This window comes from Ranitomeya imitator, chromosome 10 (genome assembly GCF_032444005.1).
Source record: "Ranitomeya imitator isolate aRanImi1 chromosome 10, aRanImi1.pri, whole genome shotgun sequence".
NCBI lineage: Eukaryota > Metazoa > Chordata > Amphibia > Anura > Dendrobatidae > Ranitomeya > Ranitomeya imitator.
In genome coordinates this window covers 89625079-89639277 of record NC_091291.1, presented here as the reverse complement: position 1 = coordinate 89639277, position 14199 = coordinate 89625079, and the positions used below count along the sequence as shown (strand labels likewise).

Genomic DNA, 14199 nt, shown 5'->3' with positions numbered 1-14199 from the left:
GAATTTGTCACTAGGTTTCTTCAATGCCATCTGAGAGCAGCATGATGTTGGGGCAGAGACCCTGATTCCAGTGATGTGTCACTTACTTGCCTGCTTACTGCAGTTATGATAAAATCCCTGTTTTCTCTGCTGCAGATCTACCAGTTCTCTGCCCACTGTATAACCCCGCCCACACCACTGATTGGCCGTGTACACTTTGCATAGGCAGAAAGCGGCCAATCAGCAGTGTGGGGCAGGGTTATACCGAGCTCATGAATATGGAGGACTACATGGCAGCAGGTTTACTAGACCACTTGTAATAATCTTATGTGGATAAAACAATGATTTAAAGAAAACTACAGCAGACAGCCCCATAGGTGACATCGCCGGAGTCAGCGCTTCTGCCTCTTTATTATGCGGGGTAGCAAACACCTGGCGACAGATTCCCTTTTAGAGCACTGATAGCTACCCCAGCCTCATAAGTGCAGACGTAGCGCTCCGCTTGCATCACAAGCCCCCTCTCTAGGAGCATTCAGCTCATATTGTAGTAAACTATTACAGAGATTTGGCCGGCTCCCCCGCATTCCACACGGTTTCCTGCCCAGACTACGCCTTCCCACCAGTACTTTGGACGTAGCACACAGGCAGGATCTGCTCAGTTTGCAGCTTGTCCCTGTTGTAAAGCTCCCGATCAATATGTCGGATTTTACAAATACAAGTGAATATGAAGAGCAGTTTGATCCACGGCTGTATCTGGAAACATATTTCCATCTGGGATCTGGCAGCCTGGGTGATGAGTTCCTGAAGTTTGTTCTTGGAAATTTTAACAAGACTTTAAAATCAGGTATGGATTCTAACGAGAAACTTTATTTTCGGCGAAGTATGTAACCCCTTGTGATCGCATTATAACAATCTTACCAGTTCAGCAATCAGGTCTGGGAGGTTATTTTGGAATTAATTCAATTAAAGGGAACCTGTCACAACTCAAAACACTATTAACCTGCAGATTTGGGGTTAATCCGTAGGTTTATAGCTGTATACCCCCTTCATGACATGCGCCGTACTAGTACAGTGCATGTCGGACTCCCTCCCTTTGATGTGGGCTCCGGCAGTGAGCCCACATCTTTTTCTGGCACATGTCAGCTGTTTTGAACAGCTGACATGTGCCCCTAAGAGCCGCGGGTGGAATCGCGATCCACCCGCAGCTGTCAACCCATTAAATGCCGCTGCCAATCTCTGACAGTGGCATTTAATGTGATCGCGTCACTAATCCCGCCCATCGGTGACCCCGTCACATGATCGTGGGTCACTAATGGGTCGGCATGACAACCAGAGGTCTCCATGAGACCTCTATGGTTGTCATAGCCGCATTGCTATGCGCGCCGCCTGGTGGTCGGCGCTCATGGTAAGTGAGCATTTCTGCTACACACAGGCAATCTGATCATCGTCTGTGTGCAGCAGAGGAGATCAGGCAACTGCAGCTTCTAATCTCCCATGGAGACTATTGAAGCATGCAAAAAGTAAAAAATAAATATTTAAAAAATTTAAAAAATATAAACATTCAATTCACTCCATTCAAAATGAAACAATTAAAAAATACATATACACATATTTTGTATCGCCATGTTCAGAATCGCCCGGTCTATCAAGCTATAAAAAGAATTAATCCACTTGGTAAACGGCGTAGTGAAAAAAAAGGAAGTCGAAACACCAGAATTATGTCTTTTTGGGTCGCTGCAACATTGCATTAAAATGCAATAACAGGCGATCGAAAGATCATATCCACATCACAATGGTATCAATAAAAACAACAGCTTGCGATGCAAAAAATAAGCCCTCACCCAGCCCCAGATCACGAAAAGTGGAGGCGCTACGGGTATCGGAAAATTATGCACATTTTTTTTTTTTTTTAAACAAACTTTGGATTTTTTTTCACCATTTAAATTAAAAACAACCTAGAAATGTTAGGTGTCTATGAGCTCCAAAAGACAAAAAATCCAAAAGACAGTTGTGGAATTGCACTTTTTTTTTGCAATTTCACCGCACTTGGAATTTTGTTCCTGTTTCCGAGTACATGACATGGTAAAAACAATGATGTCGTTCAATAGTACAACTCGTCCCACAAAAAACAAGCCCTCACATGACCATATTGACGGAAAAATAAAAAAGTTATGTCTGCGGCATGAAGGGGTTAAACTTGTGCTGCTGCTCTACTGAAAGTGTGGCCACTGGGATGAAATTAACTTTATTCCTCTTGGCAGTATTGGGCTTTCAGTTATAGAGGTGCAGCCCAGTGCGGCTTAAGGTATCGCTCAGTACATAGCGAGCGCTGGCTGTAACTTCCCCCAGACACTGGCTGACAGTCGGCTCTGTACTGCTGCACTGCTGAACCAGCTGTCAGTCAGTGCCGGGGGAGTGGTTACAGCCACCACTCGCTATGTACTGAGCTGTGACTGAGGCCCCGCCTCTATGACTGAAAGCCGCAGGCTGCTTGGAGGGATACAGTTCATTTCCTCCGGTAGCCGGGCTTTCAGGGTGGCTGTATGGGTTTAGAACGCTATTACCCTGCAGATTAACCCCATGTCCACAGATTAATAGTAACTCGGGACATGACAGATTCCCTTTAAACACTGTAGATCTTGAAGGTAAGTGAGTGGCATCTTCATCAGTCTTCATCAGTCTTCTACTGAACTAATTGTCCCAAAATCTACAAAATACCGGGGAAAAAATCCTTAATTTGCCACCTGTCATGAATTGTGTGAAGTCATTCAATGGACAGTATTATACAAGAAAATTGGTTTCAGCTCGCGCCACTTGCTAAGATTATGATCTCAACCACGTGGGTTAGAACCAGGTAAGACGCCTGTGATGATGCACGTATAAACAGGAATTTTAAAAAGGACGGAGTAAATATTTGACGGGTTGATAGGTGACGCTGATCATTGCATTGGGATTTACCCTGGAGCCCCCCAAATCAGGATTCCAATAGAACCCCCCCCGATGGAACCATACTGTGAGGCACAGAGTAGCATTGAACGCCATCTAGCCTCCATCCCGACTGTATTTGTGTTCTTCAAAAAGATGCAAATATGGGACAGAACATGTTTGTGTGCACATCTGAGAAAGAAAAATCACTCCTGACATGGTGGCCAGACAGAACCCACAGTACCCAGTAGTGAATGACGACTTTGGAACATCCATCCCAATCCACTTTTAGGGGGACGCCGGCAAAACCCCAATGCAGCGCTCAGTGGAGGTTCAGCGTATGTATGGCCTTAGCCTTAGAAATAAGGCTTCAATGTTCAAATCAGAAAATCTGAGTTACCTTTCTTCAAAAGCATGAGGTAGCAGCTGAGACACTGAATTCAGAGATGTATCACTTTTTCGGATGTGTGCTGTTGTTTACTTACAATGAAGGTTTTATCACTAGGAGATATTCACTGCCAGGACAGCAGCTCCTGTGAGCTCCTCCCCCTTCCCTGATAAGCAGCTTACTGTCAATAGACAGTGTACACAAAAGCTGTAGTGTGGGCATGGGCAGCTTTTCATCTCTGCTGCATTCTACATCTAATAACCCTGATTGTGTCCAACTGCTGCACCCAGTAAACTAAGTCATACATCGTTGGGATCAGGCTTTCTTGCCCTATATTATGCTGCTCTCAGGTTAAATAGCAAAAACCTGCTTACAGCTTCCCTTTAAATACTCTATTCACCCTGGTAAAAATAAAAATACCCTAGAGTCATTTCCAGTAATGCCGGCACCAGTCTCCACAATTGTTGTGCCATGTGACCCCTGCAGCCAATCAGACGCTGCTATTGAACTGCAGCCGATATGCAGCCGCGGGTATGCTGCAGGGGTCATGGGGCATAACAATGCCACACGAGCCTCAGGAGATTGTCACCGACATCGCTGGCATCAGGCTTGGACTGGCCAACTGGAGAACAGGTAAATTCCCCGGTGGGCCTCTGGGTAAAAGTTGGTCCAACCCCTTTCTGACCTCGGACGGGATATTACGTCCGAGGTCAGAAGCCCCTCTTTGATGCGGGCTCCGCGGTGAGCCCGCATCAAAGCCGGGACATGTCAGCTGTTTTGAACAGCTGACATGTGCCCGTAATAGGCGCGGGCAGAATCGCGATGTGCCCGCACCTATTAACTAGTTAAATGCCGCTGTCAATCGCAGACAGCGGCATTTAGCCACCGCATCCGGCCGGGAGGCCGGAAATGACGGCATCGCCGATCCCCGTCACATGATTGGAGGTCGGCGATGCTTGTACCTTGTAACCATAGAGGTCCTTGAGACCTCTATGGTTACTGATCGCCGGTAGCTGTGAGCGCCACCCTGTGGTCGGCGCTCACAGCACACCTGATTTTCTGCTACATAGCAGTGAACAGCAGATCGCTGCTATGTAGCAGAGCCGATCGTGCTGTGCCTGCTTCTAGCCTCCAATGGAGGCTATTGAAGCATGGCAAAAGTTAAAAAAAATGTGAAAAAAAAATATAAAAGTTTAAATCACCCCCCTTTCGCCCCAATCAAAATAAATCAATAAAAAAAAAAATCAAATCTACACATATTTGGTATCGCCGCGTTCAGAATCGCCCGATCTATCATTTAAAAAAAAGCATTAACCTGATCGCTAAACGGCGTAGCGAGAAAAAAATTCGAAATGCCAGAATTACGTTTTTTTAGTCGCCGCGACATTGCATTAAAATGCAATAACGGGCGATCAAAAGAACGTATCTGCACCAAAATGCTATAATTAAAAACGTCATCTCGGCACGCAAAACATAAGCCCTCAACCGACCCCAGATCATGAAAAATGGAGACGCTACGAGTATCGGAAAATGGCACAATTTTTTTTTTTTTTAGCAAAGTTTGGAATTTTTTTCACCACTTAGATAAAAAATAACCTAGTCATGTTAGGTGTCTATGAACTCGTACTGACCTGGAGAATCATAATGGCAGGTCAGTTTTAGCATTTATTGAACCTAGCAAAAAAGCCAAACAAAAAACAAGTGTGGGACTGCACTTTTTTTGCAATTTCACCGCACTTGGAATTTTTTTCCTGTTTTCTAGTACACGACATGCTAAAACCAATGATGTCGTTCAAAAGTACAACTCGTCCCGCAAAAAATAAGCCCTCACACGGCCAAATTGACGGAAAAATAAAAAAGGTATGGCTCTGGGAAGGAGGGGAGCGAAAAACGAACACGGAAAAACGAAAAATCCCAAGGTCATGAAGGGGTTAACACCTTATATAAGCAGTAGTTGACACAATACACTTGATTCACTATAGACGAAGGCAACATCTCATCATTCATATAACAAAGTGCCCAGTTTATTATATGGCAAATGTTTGAATGTGGATATTGTAATACATGTATGTATGTGTATAGAGGGCCTCCGGAGTCCAGAGTCAGTCACCGGTGGGCCAACGTTGGCTGGAATGATAAGTTTCCTCTAGCCAATCCCCTTTAGCCAGGAGTTCTTATCGCGGGGCACCCAGCGCTTTGTGTCCATTGTGGGAAAAGCGTACTACAAATGCTTGTTGTGTAACATCCTTCTCTCCCCCGGGCTGCAGTGGGACGGAGAAGACCACATTCACATGTTTCCGCAGCTCCATCACAGTGACCACTGCACCATTAGCCTTTGATGTGACAGATGACCATACTGGGTCCTCCGGATCGGAGGAGAGATGCAGTTTGCAGACCTGTCTCTACGTCCCGCTACATATAACATTCGCTCTGTCCACCAGGTGCCGTGAGAGGATCCACCCTTATCGACATCGGCACCGCTCCTTCCATCTACCAGCTTCTCTCCGCCTGCGAACACTTTGATGATATTACAGTTACGTGGCATACTAACCGAGAACGGCTGGAGCTGCAGAAATGGCTGAATAACCAACCTGACGCGTTTGACTGGTCCTCTGTAGTGAAACATGTCTGTGAAATAGAAGGGAGCAGGTTGGTATGAAGGAACCGGCCGAGAAGGACCACAACAAACACGCCATTAGTGTCGGTATAAGGAGGTCGTAGGCGTGGGAAACACTGATTGGGCTGTAGTGGATAATTCAGGAGCAGCAATAATACATTGTCATTGCTTGCGCTATTGGAAGACGTTTACTAAATTTATGCTTTTTATGGCAGATACGGACGGCCATATCTTCTCTCATCCAAGAGAATCGGGACAATTATGCAAATTACATTGTGACCAGAGCATCATCATAGTATGATCTGATTCTCTCAGATGAGAAGATGGAGAAAATACATTTTCCATCTTCTCCATTGTGTCAGTCCGCAGAAATTGGCCTGCACTTAAGATGTCATCCGAGTGCAGTCCGATGGTTTCAACGCACTCATTGACTTGAATATTTCAGATCAAACTCAGGCATGCAGCGATTTTCTCCTCGGACAGACTCTGTGTGTATACCTGTATATACACACTAGCATGTGTGACCCTCATTACGTAGCATCTACTGCCTTCACTTTAAAATAGCACTCTTCCTCCTCCTCCTCCTTCTCGCAGCAAAGCTTTTATCCTCTTAATATATTGCAGTCATCATATTATCCTTCACAATGAGTGTGATCTAAGAAATAATTGGACCTCCACTATGGCACTATGGTAAAACTATCAATTTTATTAAACATAGTAAGTAAACAACATATAAAAATATGAGTTACTACATGTAAGGAAGGTGCAAATCCTCAAAAGAGGGACTATGTTGCCATAGGTAAACACATAAGAATAGGCTAGACATTTGTAAACATGTGACCAGCTAGACCATAATAAGAAAAGCCTGCATGCGTGGAAGTACAACAAGTACAGATAATGTTTTGACTCTCAGGTAGCCATATAGTGTGGCATATAAGAATATCAATACCCCTTAATGAGAGAAACATATAGCCATGCTATTACCATAAAAAAAGACTCCCAACATGCTCGCTATATATGGAATGGTATAACAATGCGGTATATTACCTTGCTGTCAGCCTAGTGTGAGTGTCTCGGCGTCCCTCTGCCCCGACGCGCGTTTCGCGTTAGCTTCTTCTGGAGGCGTCTCCAGAAGAAGCTAACGCGAAACGGACGTCGGGCTTTTCTTATTATGGTCTAGGTGGTCAATTGTTTACAAATGTCTAGCCTATTCTTATGTGTTTACCTATGACAACATAGTCCCTCTTTTGAGGATTTGCACCTTCCTTACATGTAGTAACTCATATTTTTATATGTTTTTTACTTACTATGTTTAATAAAATTGATAGTTTTACCTTAGTACCATAGTAGAGATCCAATTATTTCTTAGATCACACTCATTGTGAAGGCTATCTAGTTTAGTGGTACATCTGCCCTTCGTTTGGGAGGGTAATATCTTGCAATACGTTGAGCGATTGTTTGTGTATATAAGTCATCATATTATATAGCAATGTGTACTTGCAATTGCTCATTTTGCCTTTCTACCCAGCTAATTCTTCTCTTTTCTCTGCTCTATGTAGAAACAGGAAGTCTATTGTCCCTGCATTTATCATTTCCCTCTTCAAATCCTGACCAAGCTACAACCTTCTCCCCCACCATAGACTTTTTCAGTGATTCATGGCTCATACTGGGAAAATTGACCTCCTGTTTCCTCCTAGAGCTTAGAAGGATTTAGCTAGTCTGTTTTTTTATCATGTGATGTCAGAGACTTAATGGAAAGGAGAAGAATTAACTAGGTAGAAAGGCAAAATGAGCAATTGTAAGTACACTATATAATATGATGGCTGCAATATATTAAGAGGATAAACATTTTCATGGGAGGAGGAGGAGGAGGAGTGCTTCTTTAAAGAGGTCACCTGGTCAGAAGTTACTGATGACTTATTCTTGAGATAGGTTATCAATATCAGATCGATGGGGTCTGACACTCGGCTCTCCCACTTCAGCAGCTGGATATAAATACATTTCTGGAGAAATTTACCCCACCTTATTTTTCATCCATTAGACAGGTGGGCATAGCCTCACCCTGTTCTGCTCACGTGCCTCCCATTTTGGTGGAACTGACTGGGACTGGCCTGAAAACTTGCTAAAATGTTTTAAGGCAGAAAACTGTTGAAACCACCTTAATGTGTTTACTTCTGGTCACTGATGGACAGTATAGCAGCTCGGGACAAAAGATGTGAAAACAAAGAGGGTTGGTAGAAGATAGCCATGATTTATGGCCTGGAGATCCTTATGGGGATGGTATAGTGGGAGACATGAGAAAGACTTTGGTGAGGACATTGTAGGGAAAAGTTTCCAGCTTGTTGTGAAGCCTTTGGCTCTATGAACAAGATATGCAGATGCCTCGGAGTTGATAAGAGCAATCACCTTCATGTTAAGGCCCCTTCACATTTAGCGACGCTGCAGCGATACCGACAACGATCCGGATCGCTGCAGCGTCGCTGTTTGGTCACTGGAGAGCTGTCACACAGACAGCTCTCCAGCGACCAACGATGCCGGTAACCAGGGTAAACATCGGGTAACTAAGCGCAGGGCCGCGCTTAGTAACCCGATGTTTACCCTGGTTACCATCCTAAAAGTAAAAAAAACAAACAGTACATACCTACCGCTGTCTGTCCCCGGCGCTCTGCTTCTCTGCACTCCTCCTGTACTGGCTGTGAGCACAGCGGCCGGAAAGCAGAGCGGTGACGTCACCGCTCTGCTTTCCGGCTGACCGACACTCACAGCCAGTACAGGAGGAGTGCAGAGCACAGCGCCGGGGACAGACAGCTGTAGGTAAGTATGTACTGTTTGTTTTTTTTCCTGTTTAGGATGGTAACCAGGGTAAACATCGGGTTACTAAGCGCGGCCCTGCGCTTAGTTACCCGATGTTTACCCTTGTTACCAGTGAAGACATCGCTGGATCGGTGTCACACACGCCGATCCAGCGATGTCCACGGGAGATCCAGCGACGAAATAAAGTTCTGGACTTTGTTCAGCGACCAACGATGGCACAGCAGGGGCCTGATCGTTGGTCGCTGTCACACATAACGATTTCATTAACGATATTGTTGCAACGTCACCAAAAGCAACGATATCGTTAACGATATCGTTATGTGTGAAGGTACCTTTACACCAGACCTGACCTCTGCAGTGATTGTGCGATAAATCCTGCCCAGGACTTTGTGGTTGGAGGAAATGTCAGACTGGGGTTGTATGGGCCAACTAAGGGGAATTACTGTTGGACTAAACTGCAGTTTTACAAACCCAATGTCCAGCAACTTTATTTGCTTCATTGCATCACTTACAGGTCGTGGTATTGATAGGAACCAACGTACGAGTGAAGTGACTCAAATTGTGAAAAACATGAAAAACTTCACTAACTTAGTTTTACCAACAACTCAATAGCTTGAAAATGCAGTCTCAATAACACATCACTAGGGCAGTGCTTTTCAATATCTTACCAAGGACTTCTCAGGCATCTGCTCCACGCAGAGAAGTGCCCATCATTTATCTATGCCATGCTCTGTGAGTTCAAAGGATCGGCAGAAGCTGGAAGAACCTCTCCGCTGGTTTTCTAGGAAGTACGGACTGTTTAGCTAACAGAGTAGAAGGACAAAATGGCGCTTACGGTATGTTTCCTATGGTCTCAACCAAGGCAAGGACAACATCTGCAAGGAGTTTGTATGTTCTCCCCGTGTTTGTGTGGTTTTCCTCCGGGCACTCCGGTTAACTTCCACACTCCAAAGACATACTGATAGGGAATGTAGATTATGAGCCCCATGGGGCAATGATCATGATGTCTGTAAAGAGCGGTGAAATTAATGGTGCTATATAAGAGAGACAATAAAAAAATAATAAATAAGTTCAACCACTGTGAAGTCCCACTTCAATATCCATAGTATCGCAAAGATTCATATATGTATCTACCTATCGATAGATTTGAGATAGACAGATACATATATATATATATACAGTATATATGCATCATCAACAGAATTATCACATAGTTATTGAAAAAACAACAACCAAGAAGCAATGGTAGAATTATACTTTTTGCACAATCCACTTTAAGAAATAAGTAAAAATTACCTAATACATTTTTTGTAATGAAAAATTATAATAAAAAATAAATTACCCCAGATATATATATATATATATATATATATATATATACTAGATGGTGGCCTGATTCTAACGTATCGGGTATTCTAGAATATGTATGTCCATGTAGTATATTGCCCAGCCACGTAGTATATTGCCCAGCCACGTAGAATATTGCCTAGTCACGTACTATATTGGCCAGCCACGTACTATATTGCCCAGTCACATATTATATTGCCTAGCCACGTAGTATATTGCCCAGCCACGTAGTATATTGCCCAGCCACGCACTATATTGCCCAGTCACGTAGTATATTGCACAGCCCACGTACCATATTGCCCAGTCATGTAGTATATTGCCCAGCGATGTAGTATATTGCCCAGTCACATAGTATATTGCCCAGCGACGTAGTATATTGCCCAGTCACGTAGTATATTGCCCAGCGACGTAGTATATTGCCCAGTCATGTAGTATATTGCCCAGTGACGTAGTATATTGCCCAGTGACGTAGTATATTGCCCAGTGACGTAGTATATTGCCCAGTGATGTAGTATATTGCCCAGTGACGTAGTATACAGCACAGAGCCACATAGTATATTGCCCAGGCACGTAGTATATTGCCCAGAGACGTAGTATATTGCCCAGCGACGTAGTATATTGCCCAGTCACGTAGTATATTGCCCAGTGACGTAGTATATTGCCCAGCTACGTAGTATATTGCCCAGTCACGTAGTATATTGCCCAGTCACGTAGTATATTGCCCAGTGACGTAGTATATTGCCCAGTGACGTAGTATATTGCCCAGTGACGTAGTATATTGCCCAGTGACGTAGTATATTGCCCAGTGACGTAGTATATTGCCCAGTGATGTAGTATATTGCCCAGTGACGTAGTATACAGCACAGAGCCACATAGTATATTGCCCAGTCACGTAGTATATTGCCCAGCGACGTAGTATATTGCCCAGCGACGTAGTATATTGCCCAGTCACGTAGTATATTGCCCAGTGACGTAGTATATTGCCCAGTGACGTAGTATATTGCCCAGTGATGTAGTATATTGCCCAGTGACGTAGTATACAGCACAGAGCCATATAGTATATTGCCCAGTCACGTAGTATATTGCCCAGCGACGTAGTATATTGCCCAGCGACGTAGTATATTGCCCAGTCACGTAGTATATTGCCCAGTCATGTAGTATATTGCCCAGTCACGTAGTATATTGCCCAGCCACGTAGTATATTGCTCAGCCACGTAGTATATTGCCCAGCCACGTAGTATATTGCCCAGCCACGTAGTATATTGCTCAGCCACGTAGTATATTGCTCAGCCACGTAGTATATTGCCCAGCCACGTAGTATATTGCTCAGCCACGTAGTATATTGCTCAGCCACGTAGTATATTGCCCAGCCACGTAGTATATTGCCCAGCCACGTAGTATATTGCTCAGCCACGTAGTATATTGCCCAGTCATGTAGTATATTGCCCAGTCACGTAGTATATTGCTCAGCCACGTAGTATATTGCTCAGCCACGTAGTATATTGCCCAGCCACGTAGTATATTGCCCAGCCACGTAGTATATTGCTCAGCCACGTAGTATATTACTCAGCCACGTAGTATATTGCTCAGCCACGTAGTATATTGCCCAGCCATGTAGTATATTGCTCAGCCACGTAGTATATTGCTCAGCCACGTAGTATATTGCCCAGCCACATAGTATATTGCACAGCCCACGTAGTATATTGCCCAGCCACGTAGTATATTGCTCAGCCACGTAGTATATTGCTCAGCCACGTAGTATATTGCCCAGTCATGTAGTATATTGCCCAGTCATGTAGTATATTGCCCAGTCACGTAGTATATTGCCCAGTCACGTAGTATATTGCCCAGCCACGTAGTATATTGCTCAGCCACGTAGTATATTGCCCAGCGACGTAGTATACAGCACAGACACGTAATATATTGCCCAGCCACGTATGTAACAGGTTAAAAAATAAAAAAAACATATACTCACCATCCGAAGAGCCCGTTGTAGTTCCGGCGCTTGTGTGCGGTGCACGCGGCAGCTTCCGGTCCCAGGGTTGGTATGAGCGCAGGACCTGTGATGACATCGCGGTCACATGACCATGACGCCATGGAAGGTCCTTCTCCCATAGCATCTTTGGAAGCGGAACCTGCCACTTGCACTGCCGAGGACAGGACGCAAAGGCAGAGGGTGAGTATAATGTTTAATTTTTTTATTATTATTTTTAACGTTAGATCGTTTTACTATTGATGCTGCATACACATCATCAATAGTAAAAAGTTGGTCACACAGGGTTAATAGCTGCGTAACCGGAGTGCGTTACACCGCGGTCCGGTAACGCTGGCATTAACCCTGTGTGAGGGCTGACTGGAGGGGAGTATGGAGCGGGCACTGACTGACTGCGGGGAGGAAAGAGCGGCCATATTGCGGGCGTCGCTGATTGGTCGTGGCAATGGTCGTGGGCGTTTTGCCACGACCAATCAACGACTTGGATTCCATGACAGACAGAGGCCGCCACCAATGAATATCTGTGACAGAAAGACAGACAGACAGAAAGATGGAAGTGACCCTTAGACAATTACCGTATATAGTAGATATATATATATATATATATATATATATATATATATATATATCAATAAAAAATGCAGTTTTGTGTCTTCAAGTCAAAATTATCTACATTCAGGTATTTCAGTTTGCAAAAATGACTCCCTATGGCAAGAACACCCACCGATCACCAGAACTTTTATCCCCTTTTTCTCTTGATCATAAGGCCAAAGCCGGCAAGAGTTGAATGGGGCGGCAATTATAGTGACTGCCATGAAAAAGAAATGCGAGAAATGGTGATGGCCGTCCGACAGTGATCTAACAGTTATCACTTATGGGATCATTTTTGTAGGTTAAAAAGTCCCTTTCATTGCAGCAAGCTATAGAATTGCAGTATCACAGTGTGTTGTGCTGGAGGTAAATTATGGGGTTTCATTGTAAACGACAAATATCATGTTGTGTAATCCAAGGTCCGCTATTTGGGGAAATGAAATGTGAAATGCATCATTTTGTTTCCAAGATTTATTTATTATATGATGTTTTCATTTTCCTCTGTAGCATGGACCAGAAAGCGAAGGAGGAGAGGCTGAAAGGAAGGATAAAAAAAGTTTTGATGTGCGATGTCAGTAAGAGCAACCCATTGGCCCCTCATGAAGCGCCCAAAGCCGATTGCCTGGTTACAACCGTTTGCCTGGAGGCCGCCTGCCGGAACTACGATTCCTATGGGACGGCCCTGAAGAACCTTTCTAATCTTCTTAAACCAAAGGGGCACTTGCTAATGGCCGGAGACATTGGGGCCAATTACTATGAAGTTGGTTCCAATAAAGTTTTTTCTCTGCCCGTTAATGAGACTTTTCTGAAAAAAGTCATCAGTGAAAGCGGCTACAAGATCGTACAGCTGGTGTCTTTCGGGAAGCCAGAAGATGCTGAATTTGATAACTCTGATTTTGAGGGCTTTTATTTTGTTCATGCTCAAAAAATATAAGAAATTCATCACTTTGTGGAAAAATGAATTTACCTAAATGTATTACACCAGAAGTAGGATAATTAAATACATCCGTATATGTTGGTTTTTTGGGGGGGATCTCATCATGTAAAGAAAATAAACAGCTTTTCTCAAAGTCTGGCTGTTCTCCTGTCCTACTAGTTATGTGCTATTGTTATAACACAGGAGACTTGTAATTTAGGATTATAAAACCACATGATTGAAGAATAATCTCCCCAGGAGCAGAGGATTCAGCTTTCATAGATAAAAAAATAAATACCCCTCCTTCACTATTACTTAGAATTTAATTTTGCTTCGCATGTACGGTGCTGCCTTTACTTCTCTGGCCTTGTGTAATTGTATGTAACCACCGATCAACCAAACCGCTGCACAACCAACTCTATCCTCACCCATCCCTTGTAGATTGTGACCCCTCGTGGTCAGGGTCCTCTCTCCTCCTGTACCAGTTATGACTTGTATTGTTCAAGATTATTGTACTTGTTTTTATTATGTAAAGCGCCTTGGAATAAATGGCGCTATAATAATACATAATAATAATATACAATGCCTTGCGAAAGTATTTGGCTCCCTGAAGCTTTTCAACCTTTTCC

At 43.9% G+C, this 14199-nt stretch overlaps 1 protein-coding gene across 1 annotated transcript; it reads left to right on the top strand.

The window, feature by feature from the left end:
• The first annotated feature begins 590 nt into the window (after positions 1-590).
• LOC138652059 (nicotinamide N-methyltransferase-like) lies at positions 591-13727 on the top strand. Its single transcript, XM_069742783.1, has 3 exons — positions 591-823; positions 5734-5941; positions 13162-13727. The coding sequence occupies exons 1-3, from the start codon at positions 676-678 to the stop codon at positions 13586-13588; spliced, it is 783 nt and encodes a 260-aa protein (XP_069598884.1). The 5' UTR covers positions 591-675; the 3' UTR covers positions 13589-13727.
• Positions 13728-14199: the final 472 nt, after the last annotated feature.